The following is a 14,024-nucleotide window of genomic DNA, read 5'->3' as shown; positions in this document are numbered from 1 at the left end:
GATGATTAGTCTAAAAAAAACTCCATAGATCCGAGTGTGTGCGTGTCTTCATTAAAGTATATTGAACTATCATAAACGATAAAAAGAATTCACTTAATGTTGCATGTAGTCACCCTTCAAAATAACTAAAGGTTTTTAATCCATTTTCCAGATATAATGATCTAAAAGTGTATGTTGTCCTCCAAAAAGGTCAGATGATATCTTAATGGATTGACCACCCAAATTTTGCTCCATCTTTTAAAGAAAGGTAAAATACAGTAAAATGTAAATGGTCTGCATTTACATCAAGTTAATGAAGACCTCCCAAAGGGCTTTACAATGTGCTCCACACTTTTCCCTTTTACACACTAACTAACCGATAGCAGCGTCAGCCATGCAAGGCAACTACCTGCTTATAGGGGGCATTAGGGATTCAGTTTCTTGCCCAAAGACACTTCGACATATAACACGGAGGAGTCGGGAATCGAACCTGTGACGTCTTGATCCCAAGACGAGTAACACGAAAATAATACTTAATGTTATCAAATTGATCTACCAGTGGAACAAGATAAGATTTTTGGTTCAGTGCATTCAATTAGCGTGCCCAAAATGTCACAAAATGTTCCATGTTTCTCTTTTTAAATTCATCAAGAAAAGGAGGACACAACATTCAAAAATTGAATGTATTCATTTATTACATTGGTAGTACAAAAATAAGCGATTGGACAAAGAATACAATTATATTTAAATACAAAATCTTTTTTACATCTGTGAGTCTGTGTTCTCTGAAAGTGTTTCACTGTTTGGAATGATTTCATCTTATGGAGCATATGAAAAATGGAACATGTATGGGAGCAGATGATAGCTGGGCAGGAAGGAAACGAATGAAAACGTTAAGGTCGATCTAGAGAATGCCGAGTCGTTTTTTAAACCCGAGAAGCTGCTCCATGCTAATGTTGTTGCCGCCACATACGACAAGGACCACGGGGCCCAACTGGCGTCCCAGCTTGCCTTCATCCTGCAGCTTTTTGATGACGTCACTGTAGACAGCGGCCAGGGCAGCGCCACAGGCGGGCTCAACCAGAATCTTCTCATCATCTACAGGTAACATAGACCCAACAGGCATTATTATAAAGCAAACCAAAATGGATTTGTATAAGACAGGGGTCTCCAACGTGGGTGACCCCCTAAGGACAGTTGAGGACCCGCGGATCTATTCTGAAAATAGCTCACCAGTGCTGGGTCATTGTGATTTTCTTTGTGCTTTTAATACTTAACCTGGTAATAACATAGTAATAACATGATAAATTGTTATTTTAGAAATTCAAATAAATTCCAGTTCATGGGTTTGAAAGACCAAAAAAATTGATAATCGACTAAAAGTATTGATAGTAATTTTAAGCAATTAAGAGAAAAGAATGAGAATCTATTCATGTAATTTTTTTATTCATCTTTTTATTGATTTATTTTACAAGAAATACAACAAACTCAATTTAAGGGCTTGGGTTTTATAAAGCAAATAAGCAAGGATTGTGCAGTAATTTTAGCTAGCTATGTAGCTATCTTTTAGCTTTCTGGCTAACTATTTTCCTTGTTTTTTTTTTAGTTATCGAGCAAGCTGTTTACTAGCTGTTTACATTTTTTTCAGGATCATATCAAGCTAACATTTAATATTATAACATGAAATATAAATTTTGTCCCACTTTCTAGCGACCCAACTGTCTTTTCCTTCGCTTCAAGGGGCTATTTAGTTGGCTTTTTTTTACTGTTTGAGCCAGATATCTTGCACACTTTTTTTTGTTACCTGTTTACTTTTATAGCTAACTACCAAGCTACTTTTTAGCTATTTAGTAAGCTATCTAGCAAGCTTTTTACATTTTTTTGCATGCCATCTAGCTAACATTTTATTAATTTCTTTGCTAATTATCATGCAAAATTTTGGGCTCCTCTTAAGCTAGCCATCTCACATTTTCCAAGCTTTCTATATGCTATTTAGTTGGCTTAATACTCTTTTAGCTAGCTATCTAGCTCTCTTGGTTTTTACCTTTGTACTTCTCTAGCTAACTATCAAGCTAATTTTTAATCTATTTAGCATGCTATTGAGCTAGGTTTCTATTTTAGAAATTTATATCAAAGTGGGTGGCCTTTGCGCTAATTAGTAACAAAGAAATGGTTGATGCTTGAAAAAGGGTAAACTGTAGGGGGAAAAGAAATTTACACTGCTATATAAACTTTACACAGACTAACTTTCATTGAGTCAAAGCGATGCTTCTTCAGTGTTGTTCAAGTTAAACATTATGACGAAATCTGCAGAAATGTGAGGGGTGTACTCACTTTGGTGACATACTATAAAGGACTTTTCAGGCAACAAATTGCTACACAAAATCCAACATGAAAACATTCAATGTACAGTAAGGAAAATAAAATTCTCTCTTTGTCCCCACTCAGCAACTGTTAGAGCCTGTTGTAGTTCTATTCACATTTCACGTGTATACCATACTATTACAAGTGCTGTGTTAGTATTTCAGCAGATTTCTTGTTGTTTTCTTGTCATTTTTGTTCAGTTTAAGGTAGTTAGTTGTCCCTACATTATGTGCTGTCTTTTTTATTAGAGCAGGTTGTAGTTATTATATTCACGTGCAAATAAGATCCCTGGATCTTCTTTATCAATGTTGCCTGTAAGCTTCCAGGGGTCCGAGTAATCACATAAAGTCTTTAAGCTTTGCTTGGAACAACAGTGAGCAACATGAATCTTAAGTATGGAAACCAAATATTTATCCAACATGTCCTAAACCTGACATCCAATCAAGTAACATTTTGCTGATTTTCCGGCAATGGTAAATTATTTTTTCACATATTAATGAATTGGCTAAAGTATTATTGTAAAGGTTGCATGGTCAACATACGTCACTAGTTTTTACAACAAATATTACATGAGATGTCTGCTTTTAAAAAAGTAGCTTTTATTACCTGATACTAACAGATTGTGGATTTGTGTAGTTGTTTGCACAACGCAGAACTGTATTTAATCACAATTTTATAGGGGAGTACAACATTGGAAATATTTTTTACTTGATATATTTGCAAATTATTTGAATGTAATACAAGAGTGATCAAAGAGACCCCCAAAATGTGTTATTTTTCCTCTTTTTTTCTTATTCTTAATTTTTACCTTATTTACTTTTGTTTTTTTTTTGTTTTTGTTGTGAACGTGTTCGAACAGTAATGCACACCGTATTTAAAATCCCCCCCCTCGCGTGAACGCGCATTCTGCTGCGCTTCCAACGAAAGCGATCGTATTCTATATAAAACGCTTATTAAAACTATAAAGCGAGCTAATTATAACAATTGGGAGATCCTAGTCTATATAACGCGTTTATTTAAACAATAAAGTGCGATCGTATTCTACAAAATGCGTTTGTTAACGTGGATGAAAAAGTCACGCGAGGGGGTGGGGCGGCGTGGGTGTTGCGTAGGAGTCGGATTTGGGCACAACACCGGCTCGGGAGCTTTTATACCCGTGGTCCACACGAGAAAATGGCGCAGAAATGACGCGTTGAGGAAGCGGAACAGTCGCCGGCGTGTTTTGCGGGCATACCACCGATGAACAGCGGGTTAGCCAATTTTGCGCATTTTCCATCCCGGGCAACCACGGGCAAAAAAACACCGCAAAATTTTAGCCGTGATTCAGCCGCAAACGGCTGTGTGACCGGCCCCTTATGTTACATGGATGAAAGCAAGGAAATCAATCTGAAGAGCCATTTGTGATCCTTACTGAGCCGAGCTGAAAGAGCTCATTCTTTATAAAGAACGGAACGGAACCTTGTGTGGCAACATTGATGTAGTCACAAAGGTAAAGAAGGCTGCGTAGTCTAATGGTGCAGGCACACTTCTCAGCCTCCCTGGTAAGGTCTATTCAGGGGTACTGGAGAGGAGGGTCCGCCAGGAAGTCGAATCTCGGATTCAGGAGGAACAGTGTGGTTTTCGTCCTGGCCGTGGAACACTGGACCAGCTCTATACACTCTTCAGGGTCTTTGAGGGTGCATGGGAGTTTGCCTGTCCGGTCTACATGTGTTTTGTGGACTTGGAGAAGGCATTCGACCGTGTTCCTCGGGAGGCCCTGTGGGGGGTGCTTCGGGAGTATGGGGTACCGCACAGTCTTATCCGGGCTGTGCGGTCCCTGTATGCCTGGTGCCAGAGTCTGGTCCGCATTGCCGGCACTAAGTCGGATTCGTTCCCGGTGAGGGTTGGGCTCCGCCAGGGCTGCCCTTTGTCACCGATTCTGTTCATAACTTTTATGGACAGAATTTCTAGGCGCAGCCTTGGCGGGGATGGAGTCCGGTTTGGGGGCCTCAGCATTGCGTCACTGCTTTTTGCAGATGACGTGGTGCTGTTGGCTTCCTCAGGCCGTGATCTTCAGCTCTCGCTGGAGCGATTCGCAGCCGAGTGTGAAGCGGCCGGGATGGGGATCATCACCTCCAAGTCCGAGGCCATGGTTCTCGGTCGGAAAAGGGTGGTATGCTCCCTCCGGGTCGGGGAGGAGGTCTTGCCCCAAGTGGAGGAGTTCAAGTATCTTGGGGTCTTGTTCACGAGTGAGGGTAGGATGGAACGGGAGATCGACAGACGGGTCGGTGCAGCGTCTGCCGTCATTCGGACCCTGTACCGGTCTGTCGTGGTGAAGAGGGAGCTGAGCCGAAAGGCAAAGCTCTCGATCTACCAGTCGATCTACGTTCCTACCCTCACCTATGGTCATGAACTTTGGGTCATGACCGAAAGAACTCGATCCCGGATACAAGTGGCTGAAATGAGTTTCCTCCGCAGGGTGGCTGGGTTCTCCCTTAGAGATAGGGTGAGAAGCTCAGTCATCCGGGAGGAACTCGGTGTAGAGCCACTGCTCCTCCGCGTTGAGAGGAGCCAGTTGAGATGGCTCGGGCATCTAATAAGGATGCCTCCTGGACGCCTCCCTCGGGAGGTGTTCCGGGCATGTCCCACCGGCAGGAGGCCCCGGGGCCGGCCCAGGACACGTTGGAGAGACTATGTCTCTCGGCTGGCTTGGGAACGCCTCGGTGTCCCGTCGGATGAGCTGGAGGAGGTGGCTGGGGATAGGGACGTCTGGGCTTCCCTTTTAACGCTGCTGCCCCCGCGACCCGACCTCGGATAAGCGGAAGACAATGGATGGATGGATGGATGGAACGGAACCTTGTGTGGCAACATTGATGTAGTCACAAAGGTAAAGAAGGCTGCGTAGTCTAATGGTGCAGGCAATAATTAAAGTAAACCACACTTGTCTCTAGATTTCAATGTCTTAGTTATAAAATTAAAAAATACAATACAAATATATATTTTTTAAATACTACTTTACTGACCCCCGTTCACTCGCTCTCTCTCAATAACTCAATTCATATGCTTTCATTTATTCAATCTCGTGTTGAAATTGACTTCAAAATACTGCACTTAAAACACCGCAGAGGGGACCTGCGTTGTTTTTGCCTCAATGCACTGTAATTATTGCCAAATTTGCTCGTAAATTAATTTCGCAATGACGAGCCCTGATTTTCTCGTGCGCTGAAAGGCTCTGGTCAGTGTGCAATTGTGCACGCGGCAGCTGTAAGGGGACGTTGTTTTAGGTGGAACATGATGCAGTTTTCATGCATATACATCTATTTTCTTATTTTTGTCGAGCATGTTGCTGCACTTACCTACAAAGCGCTCCACAGCCTTCACTGCCTCCTGGTCTGTGACTATTTCGGAGAAGACCGGATGCTCCTGCACCAATTTGAGAGTTTGTGCTGAGACTCTGGTCAGGCCTAATGTGGTGGCAATGCTACACAAAAAAATAGCTGAGCATTGGTGACAAATGTCCACACCCATTTGCTGTTAGCTGTGACATGTCACCTGGTGATAGCAGGTAACGTGACAAGCTCCCCTGCTTTGACAGCTGCATTGAGGCTATGAGCTCCAACGGTCTCCATAGCGACAATGGGTACATCATCCCAGCCAGCACGCCGCAGGCCCTCCACCACACCGTTGAGAAGCCCGCCGCCCCCCACTGACAGCACAATAGCGCCCGGTTTCTCTGTCATGTCTTGTTCCAGTTCCTGCACCAGAGATGTGTGACCCTCCCTACATTGCAGAACAACATTAACATTAGCAAAAAATGTGCTTAACAGCTAACAGCTAACCAGTGTTGATGCCACGCTATACAACATATAATACATTAATTGAAATCATATTCAAAAGCACAACATTGAAATACCATAATATCTTCATAATTCTCATAATTTTCCCCAATTTAAGTTGTTAAATATTACATTTCATTTTCATTTCATTAAAGGTGCTGTCTCGAATTTGAAACCCAAAATAAAGCTTAAGGGCTCTTTGAATTTGTTGGGTAAATATACTGTACTTAATAGAAAAAATATTGTACTTTCAACTTTTTAAGGACACCTCAAGTTGTTTGAGGCGACCCTTTTGACTTGAGTTAAAGCTTTAACTAGTCAACTCTAGTTAAAGCTTTAACTTTCAAATTACATATAGAAAGCTACTTTCATTCATTGATCACAATACGTCTTTAAACCTACCTAAAGTATATCTGTAGTGGGGCTTGGGAACTTTTTTGATCGAAAGAGCCATAAAAGCCAAATATTTTGATTTTTTTTTTTTAAAGTAAATGCCACAACATATATTTTAAGATCAAATTCAACAAAACAGTTAATCACACACTCCAGAGAAATGATTCTTCTTCAGCACAGTATATTTTACTGTGTGAAATTTGATGATTTGATAAAATCTATGAAATAACAATAATGCCAGAGCCTGTGTCCCGTACAAATACACCATTTAAAATTTGTCTCCCTCCCCAAGTTACTGAATGGTGTTGAGGCTCATTCTGTCCCAAATAATGGTTTTAAAACAAAGTGCAAGCAAAGTTCTATTGTAGAAATGTCACAAAATCCTGCAAACAGGGATACCAACGTTTCTATCTTCAGTGTCGACTGCGCTTGGCAAGGAGAAGGAGTGTGCGTATCCTGTTTATAACTTCGCCCATTCCTAACACTCAGTCAAATTGCTCTCACTTAATAATATGCCAGTTTTTTATTTACAGTATTGTTTGATATTATTACTTTAAAGCAGATTAGTGCAAAATAAATGTTACATTTTTCATGTAATTTACTTCAACGGATGATGTATTTCTTTTACCAGATGAGGGGATCATCAAAGGGAGAGATGAAGATCCAGCCCTGGTTGTTAGCCACAAGTTGCTCTCCGTACTCAATGCTTTCATTAAGAGTCTGAAGAAAAACAAGATTTTAGTTTTCACCAGGGCCGTAGCCAGACATGAGACTCGGTGGGGGCATATCAATGAGCTGTGTGTGTGTGTGTGTGTGTGGGAGGTGGGGGGGGGTGTCACAACTATTATCATACCCAAAATAATATTTTTGCACAGCAGTTTCTGATTTGCGTTATTGGAAATGTACATTTAATTCTTGTATTTTGTAGTTTATTTGTTGTCGCACTGAAAAGTGAATATTTGTAATAGAGATTTTCTTCTGTAATGCTGGGATTCCAGTTTAACATTAGAAGTACCACAACCAAGCCAATCAACCTTCCTACATAGAATGCCCCAAGCACAGCCAAATGACTGGATTTGTTCAGTTGATGTGCAAATGAGGCAAAACTCTGGTGTAAACAACACAGTAATTACCATTTGCATCCAAAGTGAAGAAGATAATGTTTGGTGGCGGCTTAACAAGCCAGTATTTTTGTAGATTATTACTCTAGTTGTATTTGTGATATTTTTGTAATATTTCTGTGGTATTTTTATATTACCACCCACCACATTTCAACTAAACTTTCCACATTTACAGAACAATGATGAAAAGATGGGCTGTTGAGTTGTTAGTTTTAAATAACACAGCTTTTGGGCTGTCCGCTAGTCATTCTGGAGGGGTAACAAAATTCCTAGGACAGTGTTAAAGTTACTTAGTATAATTTATTTCAAATTAGTTAAAATTTTGCGGCAACTTCACCAGCTTTTTACTTCTTTTTATATTTTGTTGTCCATTTTCCTTTATTTTGTTTTTCTCTTCTTTTGTGTTTTTTTAAAAAAAAAACGATTTTTTAAATCTCTTTTTCCTTTTTTACTTTATTCTTTAGTGTCTTTTTCCCCACCTTTTTTTTCCTTTTATTTATTTATTTTTTCTTCTTCTTTTGTATCTCTTTTTAATTTTTTTGTTCAGACTGTCCTCGCCACTTCATCCAGTTTTTTTTGGGTGGGCAGAACGTGTACATGGGTTGACACTGACGCGCCCCCTTGTAACGCCATTGGATTTCATGCATTGCATGTCAAAATAAGAAATGGTTTGTGCATTTGTGACCTTGCCGTGGATGACCACTGTGGCCCCCTCGTCCTGCAGACGCTCCACTGTGAGGTTTGGCGTGACGCTGGGTACCACGATGGTGGCAGGCATGCCCAATTTGCGGGCAGAATATGCCGCGGCCATGCCCGCGTTTCCTCCTGTGGGAATAAACCAGACGTAGATCTTGGCACAAGTTATATTAGGCCTCTCAGATATTAGATATGTAGAGGAACTACACTGCCACAAAACCATTTTCCCCTAACCTTTTTCCAACCACTGACTCCACCAACACCTCAAAAGACCCATATTCACTCATAGGAAGTGACCAGACTCTCCAGCTGTGTAATAAAGATTTGAAACCCTTAAGTGTTTATATATATAATCAAAAGGTTAATGATTTTTATGTGTGTCATGTTTCATGATAGATGATTTATTTCATTGTGTTTCCGCATAATATTTTGCCTATTATCAACAATTATATTTTTATAATAATTATAATTAACCATCCATCAGTTATCATTATTATCCTTGGTAGGGTCGCGTGGGGGCTGGAGCCCATCCCAGCTACTGTATCTTCGGGCAGTGGGCAGGGGACACCCTGAACTTGTTGTATGATAAACCACTTGAAGAAATTTATTTTGAAAATCATCAACAGGAAAACACTGGTCACAGGGCCCGCCTCTAGTGATCATATCATCACTTTAAAAGGAAAAGCGCAATTGTCTCTCTTTCTCTGTTTTACATGCGCTCCAAATGTCTGGAAGCTCCCCTCATGGAGGGAGTCATGCAGGCCGACCGAGGTCCCCAGGCTAGGGGCTAGGCGTCTCCAGAGCCACGAGCCTTTAAGAGCCTGTGGTTCTCTTTCCCTGTTGTCTGGATGAGAACCACCAGCGTAAAGTCCATCGCTGAAAGGGATGGGAACCTGGCTTTTTTTAAATCTCTCTTTGAGGCCATGTGCTACCCCTAACACAACCCTCCCCTGAGGGGCCCTCTTTGTTTTCAGAGGTACACAACAAAAGATAAGACTACACTTGCCTTTGGTGTTTTAGGATAATATTCCTTTTGGCACACTATGAAAATAATTTCTGATCATTTAAATGAGTTGATTATCTTAAAAACAGGTTTATTGATCAGTACTGTTAACCTGTTACAGAATTCCTCCCCCCTCCCCCTTGCTAACACCATGAGTGTTTGTGTCAACATTGTGCTTTATTCTTTCGTTTCATTCGATTTTCCTTGTCATGTAAATAAAATGTAGCTTGTTAGAATCGAACCACATGCATTATTTATTTGTGTGTCTATGTTATTTCATCATCCATATTAATGAACTGCAAAATTGCACGAGCACGGCCTGGCCTTTGGTTCTTCAGAAGGCCGAGACTCTATGCCGACCAGACCTAAAAGCACAAGGTCGGCGTCTTCTGGTCCGCCATCATTCTCAACCAACACTTCCAACAACACACCTTCGGGTTCCCATAAGGTAAATCAAGAAATTATTTCACAATGGACTATTTTGGTGAAGGGGCAACTAACATGTTATTTTGGATATGTTATGAAAATAATTCCTGATCATTTAAATCATTTGAGAGTTAACACGGTTTATGGATCAATCGTTTCATTATTGCTGTTAAATTTGTTTCATCGTTCCATTTCGAAGACTGCGAGGGCTTGTGTCAACAATGTCTTCTTTTTTTCTTATGTGTGTTTCATTTTTTCCTTGTCAGGTAAATAAATGTAGGTTGATAGTATCAAACCAGTGCATTATTTATTTGTAGGTCGATACTACTTTCCTTCTGGACTGATCAATCATTAAACATATCAACGAACTGAAAAATCAATAATTTAAAAATCAAATTAAAATGCGTTTAGAATATTGCTTCCTTCATGATAAATGCTACAGACAATATGAGTCTATGTCAAATAAATTTGGGTGGGAATCCGTGAGCACAACTTGCTGGCCAAATAAGTAACCAATAAATACATATGATATAAAGCAATTTACTCTAAGATGCTAGACACAATGTCAGGCTATTTCAAATTAATTCTTGTGGGAAACCGTGAGCACCACCTGCTGGCCAAATTGGTAATCACCAATTAGATTCTAAATATAATGTAAAACTATTTTCTCTACGGATAGAAGACTTGAGCTGAACTGCTAGTTTGCTGTGACTGGTTCCTTGCTTTGGTGTCTCAAACAGTAGACACCATCCAATGGGCCCCAAAATGGGTTGTTTCCACAGAAAGAAAAATAAGTTAGCCAAACTGAGTTTTACATCCCTGATTTAAGATAAAAAGAACCAGGCTGTGGTTTAGGTGAACCTCACACACATTTGAAAAGATCAACGATCGTTTTGGAGCAGCACTCACCTGAGCAGCAGACAAATCTCTCGCAGCCTCGTTCTGCCCACTAAGAAAAAAAAAAAAAAAACAATCATTACCATAATATTTGCACAAGTGACAGCATGATGACTTACAGTTTTGCAAAGGTGCCCGATGCCTCTGATCTTAAAGGACCCCGTAGGCTGGGATGAGTCCAGTTTGAGGTAAACTGGGGTTCGAGCCAACTTTGACAAGGCGAGGCTCTCTCTGACCGGGGTGACCATGTGGAGTGGATGTTGGGTCTTCATGTCTCTAGGAAATGTCTCAATTTAGGAATTGAAACTTTGAAGAATGATCATCTAACTGTCCTTTAGCTGCGAAAGCTCAGATCCATATATACCTACCATTGCTATGGGTGTGGCAAAGGAGGCCCAACTTGGGAACCAATCAGCTTAGCCTGAACCTACCAAGCCCTTGGAGGTGTTGATGTCAAGCCTGTCAAACTGAAGGTGAATTTACCACTCCTGAACTCTTTTTTTTTTTGTTGTTTTATCTTATTCAATTAATCACTCCATCTGGAATTGACTTCAATTGATTCTTCAGATTCAACAATGGAATAGGGGCTGGCAGTTGAAAGCTCCTAATAAAAACAACTCTTATGTCACATGATGTCAGGTCATGTTTATTTGTGAATATAGACTATTATTACACCAACCCTCGATCTAAAATCTACATGAGGGGAGAGGAACAACTCAAAACCATGAGGAAAATGAAGAAACCTTGAGAAGGGACCTTGTATTGTACAGCAGTTTTGTGCAAATATTTTGTTGTTTCCTCTTTTAATTAGTCAAGTCAAGTCATATTTATGAGTATAATCACAAAGAGTCTCAAAGGGCTGCACGGATCAAAGACTATTGCAAAGTACAGACTATTATGACATCATCCCCTGATCTAAAACCTACATGAGGGCAAATAATACACAGATGTTGTCAACATAAAATATAGGTTATTCATATGCCATAGAACAGAAGTGTGTTTTAAGCTTATATTTAAACATTTCCACTGAGGTTGCGAACGAATCTCAGGGGGAAGAGCATTCCACAGCACCGGGGCCCGAATGGAGAACACTCTCGAACCTGCGGATCTCTTCTTGGCTCTTGGGATCACTAGTGGTTGATGGTTTTATGCTGTTCCTTGATTTAATGCTACAAAAAAACATTACTACAGTGGGACCTCGCTACTTTGCGGTTCCACGTTCGCGGGTTCAGAGCTTCGCGGGTCTAAAAAAAAAAAAATAATAAAATCAAATCATTTAAAAAAAATTATATATATATTTTTTTAAGCATTTTTGAAGGGCGTCGCTACCTCGCTGGTTTTCACTTTTCGCGGGTGGTTTTGGTCCCCATTAACCGCGATAACGGAGGGATTACTGTAATGTACAAACTGAAAATACAAAAGAGGTAATGTAAATAAAAAAATAATAAATAAATAGATTAAAAAAAATAAAAAAACCTGGCATAGGCCAAAAATTGCTTGTCTACTGACTTGGAAGTATGCAATTTTGAGAAAAACATACTTCATGATCGGAAAGTATTCCTCTTTCTGATTAAGGGCTGTACAAATAAACATGACTTGACTTGACAATTGGAATGTCTGTTACGTAAAACTTGGTGTTAAGTACGCCCTTGAACCCACCGCCACCGAGTCCTATCGTAATGCCCCCACCCGGAGGAGTGCGTGTCAACACTCACCTTCATTACCTAAAGAGTGCAGACTATTTTAGCTCAGAAATCTCAACTAGCAAAAGAAGTGCAGGCGTATCAAAGAACAGCCTCAAAACTGAAACTTCCCGCGAGCTTGGATGAGCTTCCTTACTCCACCGCGTCTATTACAGGATCCACTACCGAGACTAGAGACTATGACTACTACCTTAACTAATACATACCAGGGGTGTTACCAGAAGTGAAAGGGTGGGAAGTGCCCAACCATGGACACGTTCTGCCTACCCAAAGAAAACTGGATGTAGTGGTGAGGGCAGTCTGAAAAATGAAAATGAATAAATGAATAAATAAAATAAAGACAAACGAGAGAAACAATGAAAATAAAAAAGGAAAATAGGGAGAAAAAAGAAGAAAAGGTAATATAAGGCAAGAAGCTATAAATACAAGAAACAAAAGAAAAAAAAGCTTGAGAAAAAGAGAAGGAAACACGAAAAAGGAAAAAGCTTGGAAAAAAGACGAAAGAAAAAAGAAAACAAGTCATTGTCAAGTCAAGTCATTTTTAATGGTATAGCCCTTAATCACAAAGAGTCTCAAAGGGCTGCACAGGTTATTGGAAACCACAGACTATCATTACAGACTATTATTACACCATCCACTAGTCTAAAACCTACATGAGGGCAAGGAAAAACTCAAAAACCTCAACATGAGGAAAATGAAGAAACCTTGAGAAGGGACCGCACATGTGGTAATCCCCCTTCCAGGATGACCAGGCTGCAATGGATGTTGCAATAACAAATAATACACATATATTGTCAACAAAAAATATAGGTTATTTGTATGCTATAGAGTAGAAGTGTGTTTTAAGCCTAGATTTCCACTGAGGTTGCAGATCAAATCTCAGGGGGAAGAGCATTCCACAGCTCTCGAACCTGCGGAAATCTTCTTGGTTCTTGGAATCACCAGTAGATCAGCGCTTTCAGAATGAAGGCTCCGGACCGGAACATAGGGGGTAATCAAATCTGAAAGATATGAGGGAACAAGTCAATGCATGATTTTGTATGATACCAAGAGAACCTTAAAATCACATCTTAAGGTAACAGGGAGCCAATGCAGGTTAGCTAAAATCGGGGTAATGTGGTCAAACTTTCTTGTCTTAGTTAAAAGTCTCGCTGCAGCATTTTGTACCAGCGGAAGGCTCTCGATAGTGGACTTTGGGAGACCGGAGAGTAGTGCATTACAGTAATCGAGACGGGAAATAACAAATGCGTGAATCATAATCTCCGCATCTGACTGAGACAGCATAGGACGAATTTTAGCAATGTTGCGAAGATGGAAGAAAGCTGTTCTAGTAATATTCTTCAAGTGTGTTTGAAAGGACAGATCGGGGTCAAATATAACACCTACATTTTCTATCTGAGTCACTCTGGGTTATCTTACATTTGTCAATGTTTAGAGCAGTTTTTGAGAACAAGACATGGCATTTAGATGGACCAATAACTAACATTTCGGTCTTAACAAAGAATAAATAGAAGATAATAAGAAAGAAAAAATAATAAAGCAAGAAAAAAATGAGTAAAGAGCTAAGACAAAGGAAGCAACCACGTAAAAATAAGAAAAAAAGGGGGAAGCAAGATAAAGAATGACC

The 14,024-nt window shown here is 40.2% G+C and overlaps 1 protein-coding gene across 1 annotated transcript; it reads right to left on the bottom strand.

Moving 5' to 3' along the window:
* Positions 1-648: 648 nt before the first annotated feature.
* On the bottom strand, positions 649-11,012 carry LOC148364958 (L-serine dehydratase/L-threonine deaminase-like). Its single transcript, XM_088335319.1, has 7 exons — positions 10,814-11,012; positions 10,707-10,746; positions 8,358-8,497; positions 7,180-7,271; positions 5,875-6,102; positions 5,679-5,803; positions 649-1,077 (listed from the first exon to the last, which is right to left on the bottom strand). The coding sequence occupies exons 1-7, from the start codon at positions 10,964-10,966 to the stop codon at positions 884-886; spliced, it is 972 nt and encodes a 323-aa protein (XP_088191445.1). The 5' UTR covers positions 10,967-11,012; the 3' UTR covers positions 649-883.
* Between the last annotated feature and the right edge of the window lie 3,012 nt (positions 11,013-14,024).

Source organism: Urocampus carinirostris, chromosome 5 (genome assembly GCF_059441175.1).
Source record: "Urocampus carinirostris isolate Australia breed hairy pipefish chromosome 5, RoL_Ucar_1.0, whole genome shotgun sequence".
NCBI classification, from domain to species: Eukaryota; Metazoa; Chordata; class Actinopteri; order Syngnathiformes; family Syngnathidae; genus Urocampus; species Urocampus carinirostris.
This window is presented reverse-complemented; position numbering and strand designations above follow the sequence as displayed.

Coding starts and splice junctions, on each gene's coding strand:
- LOC148364958 (XM_088335319.1), bottom strand. CDS start 10,966: ATGAAGACCCAACATCCACTCCACATGGTCACCCCGGTCAGAGAGAGC. Junction 10,747..10,813: donor TCGGGCACCTTTGCAAAACT/GTAAGTCATCAT, acceptor TTTTTTTCTTAG/TGGGCAGAACGAGGCTGCGA. Junction 5,804..5,874: donor ACGTTACCTGCTATCACCAG/GTGACATGTCAC, acceptor TTTTTTGTGTAG/CATTGCCACCACATTAGGCC.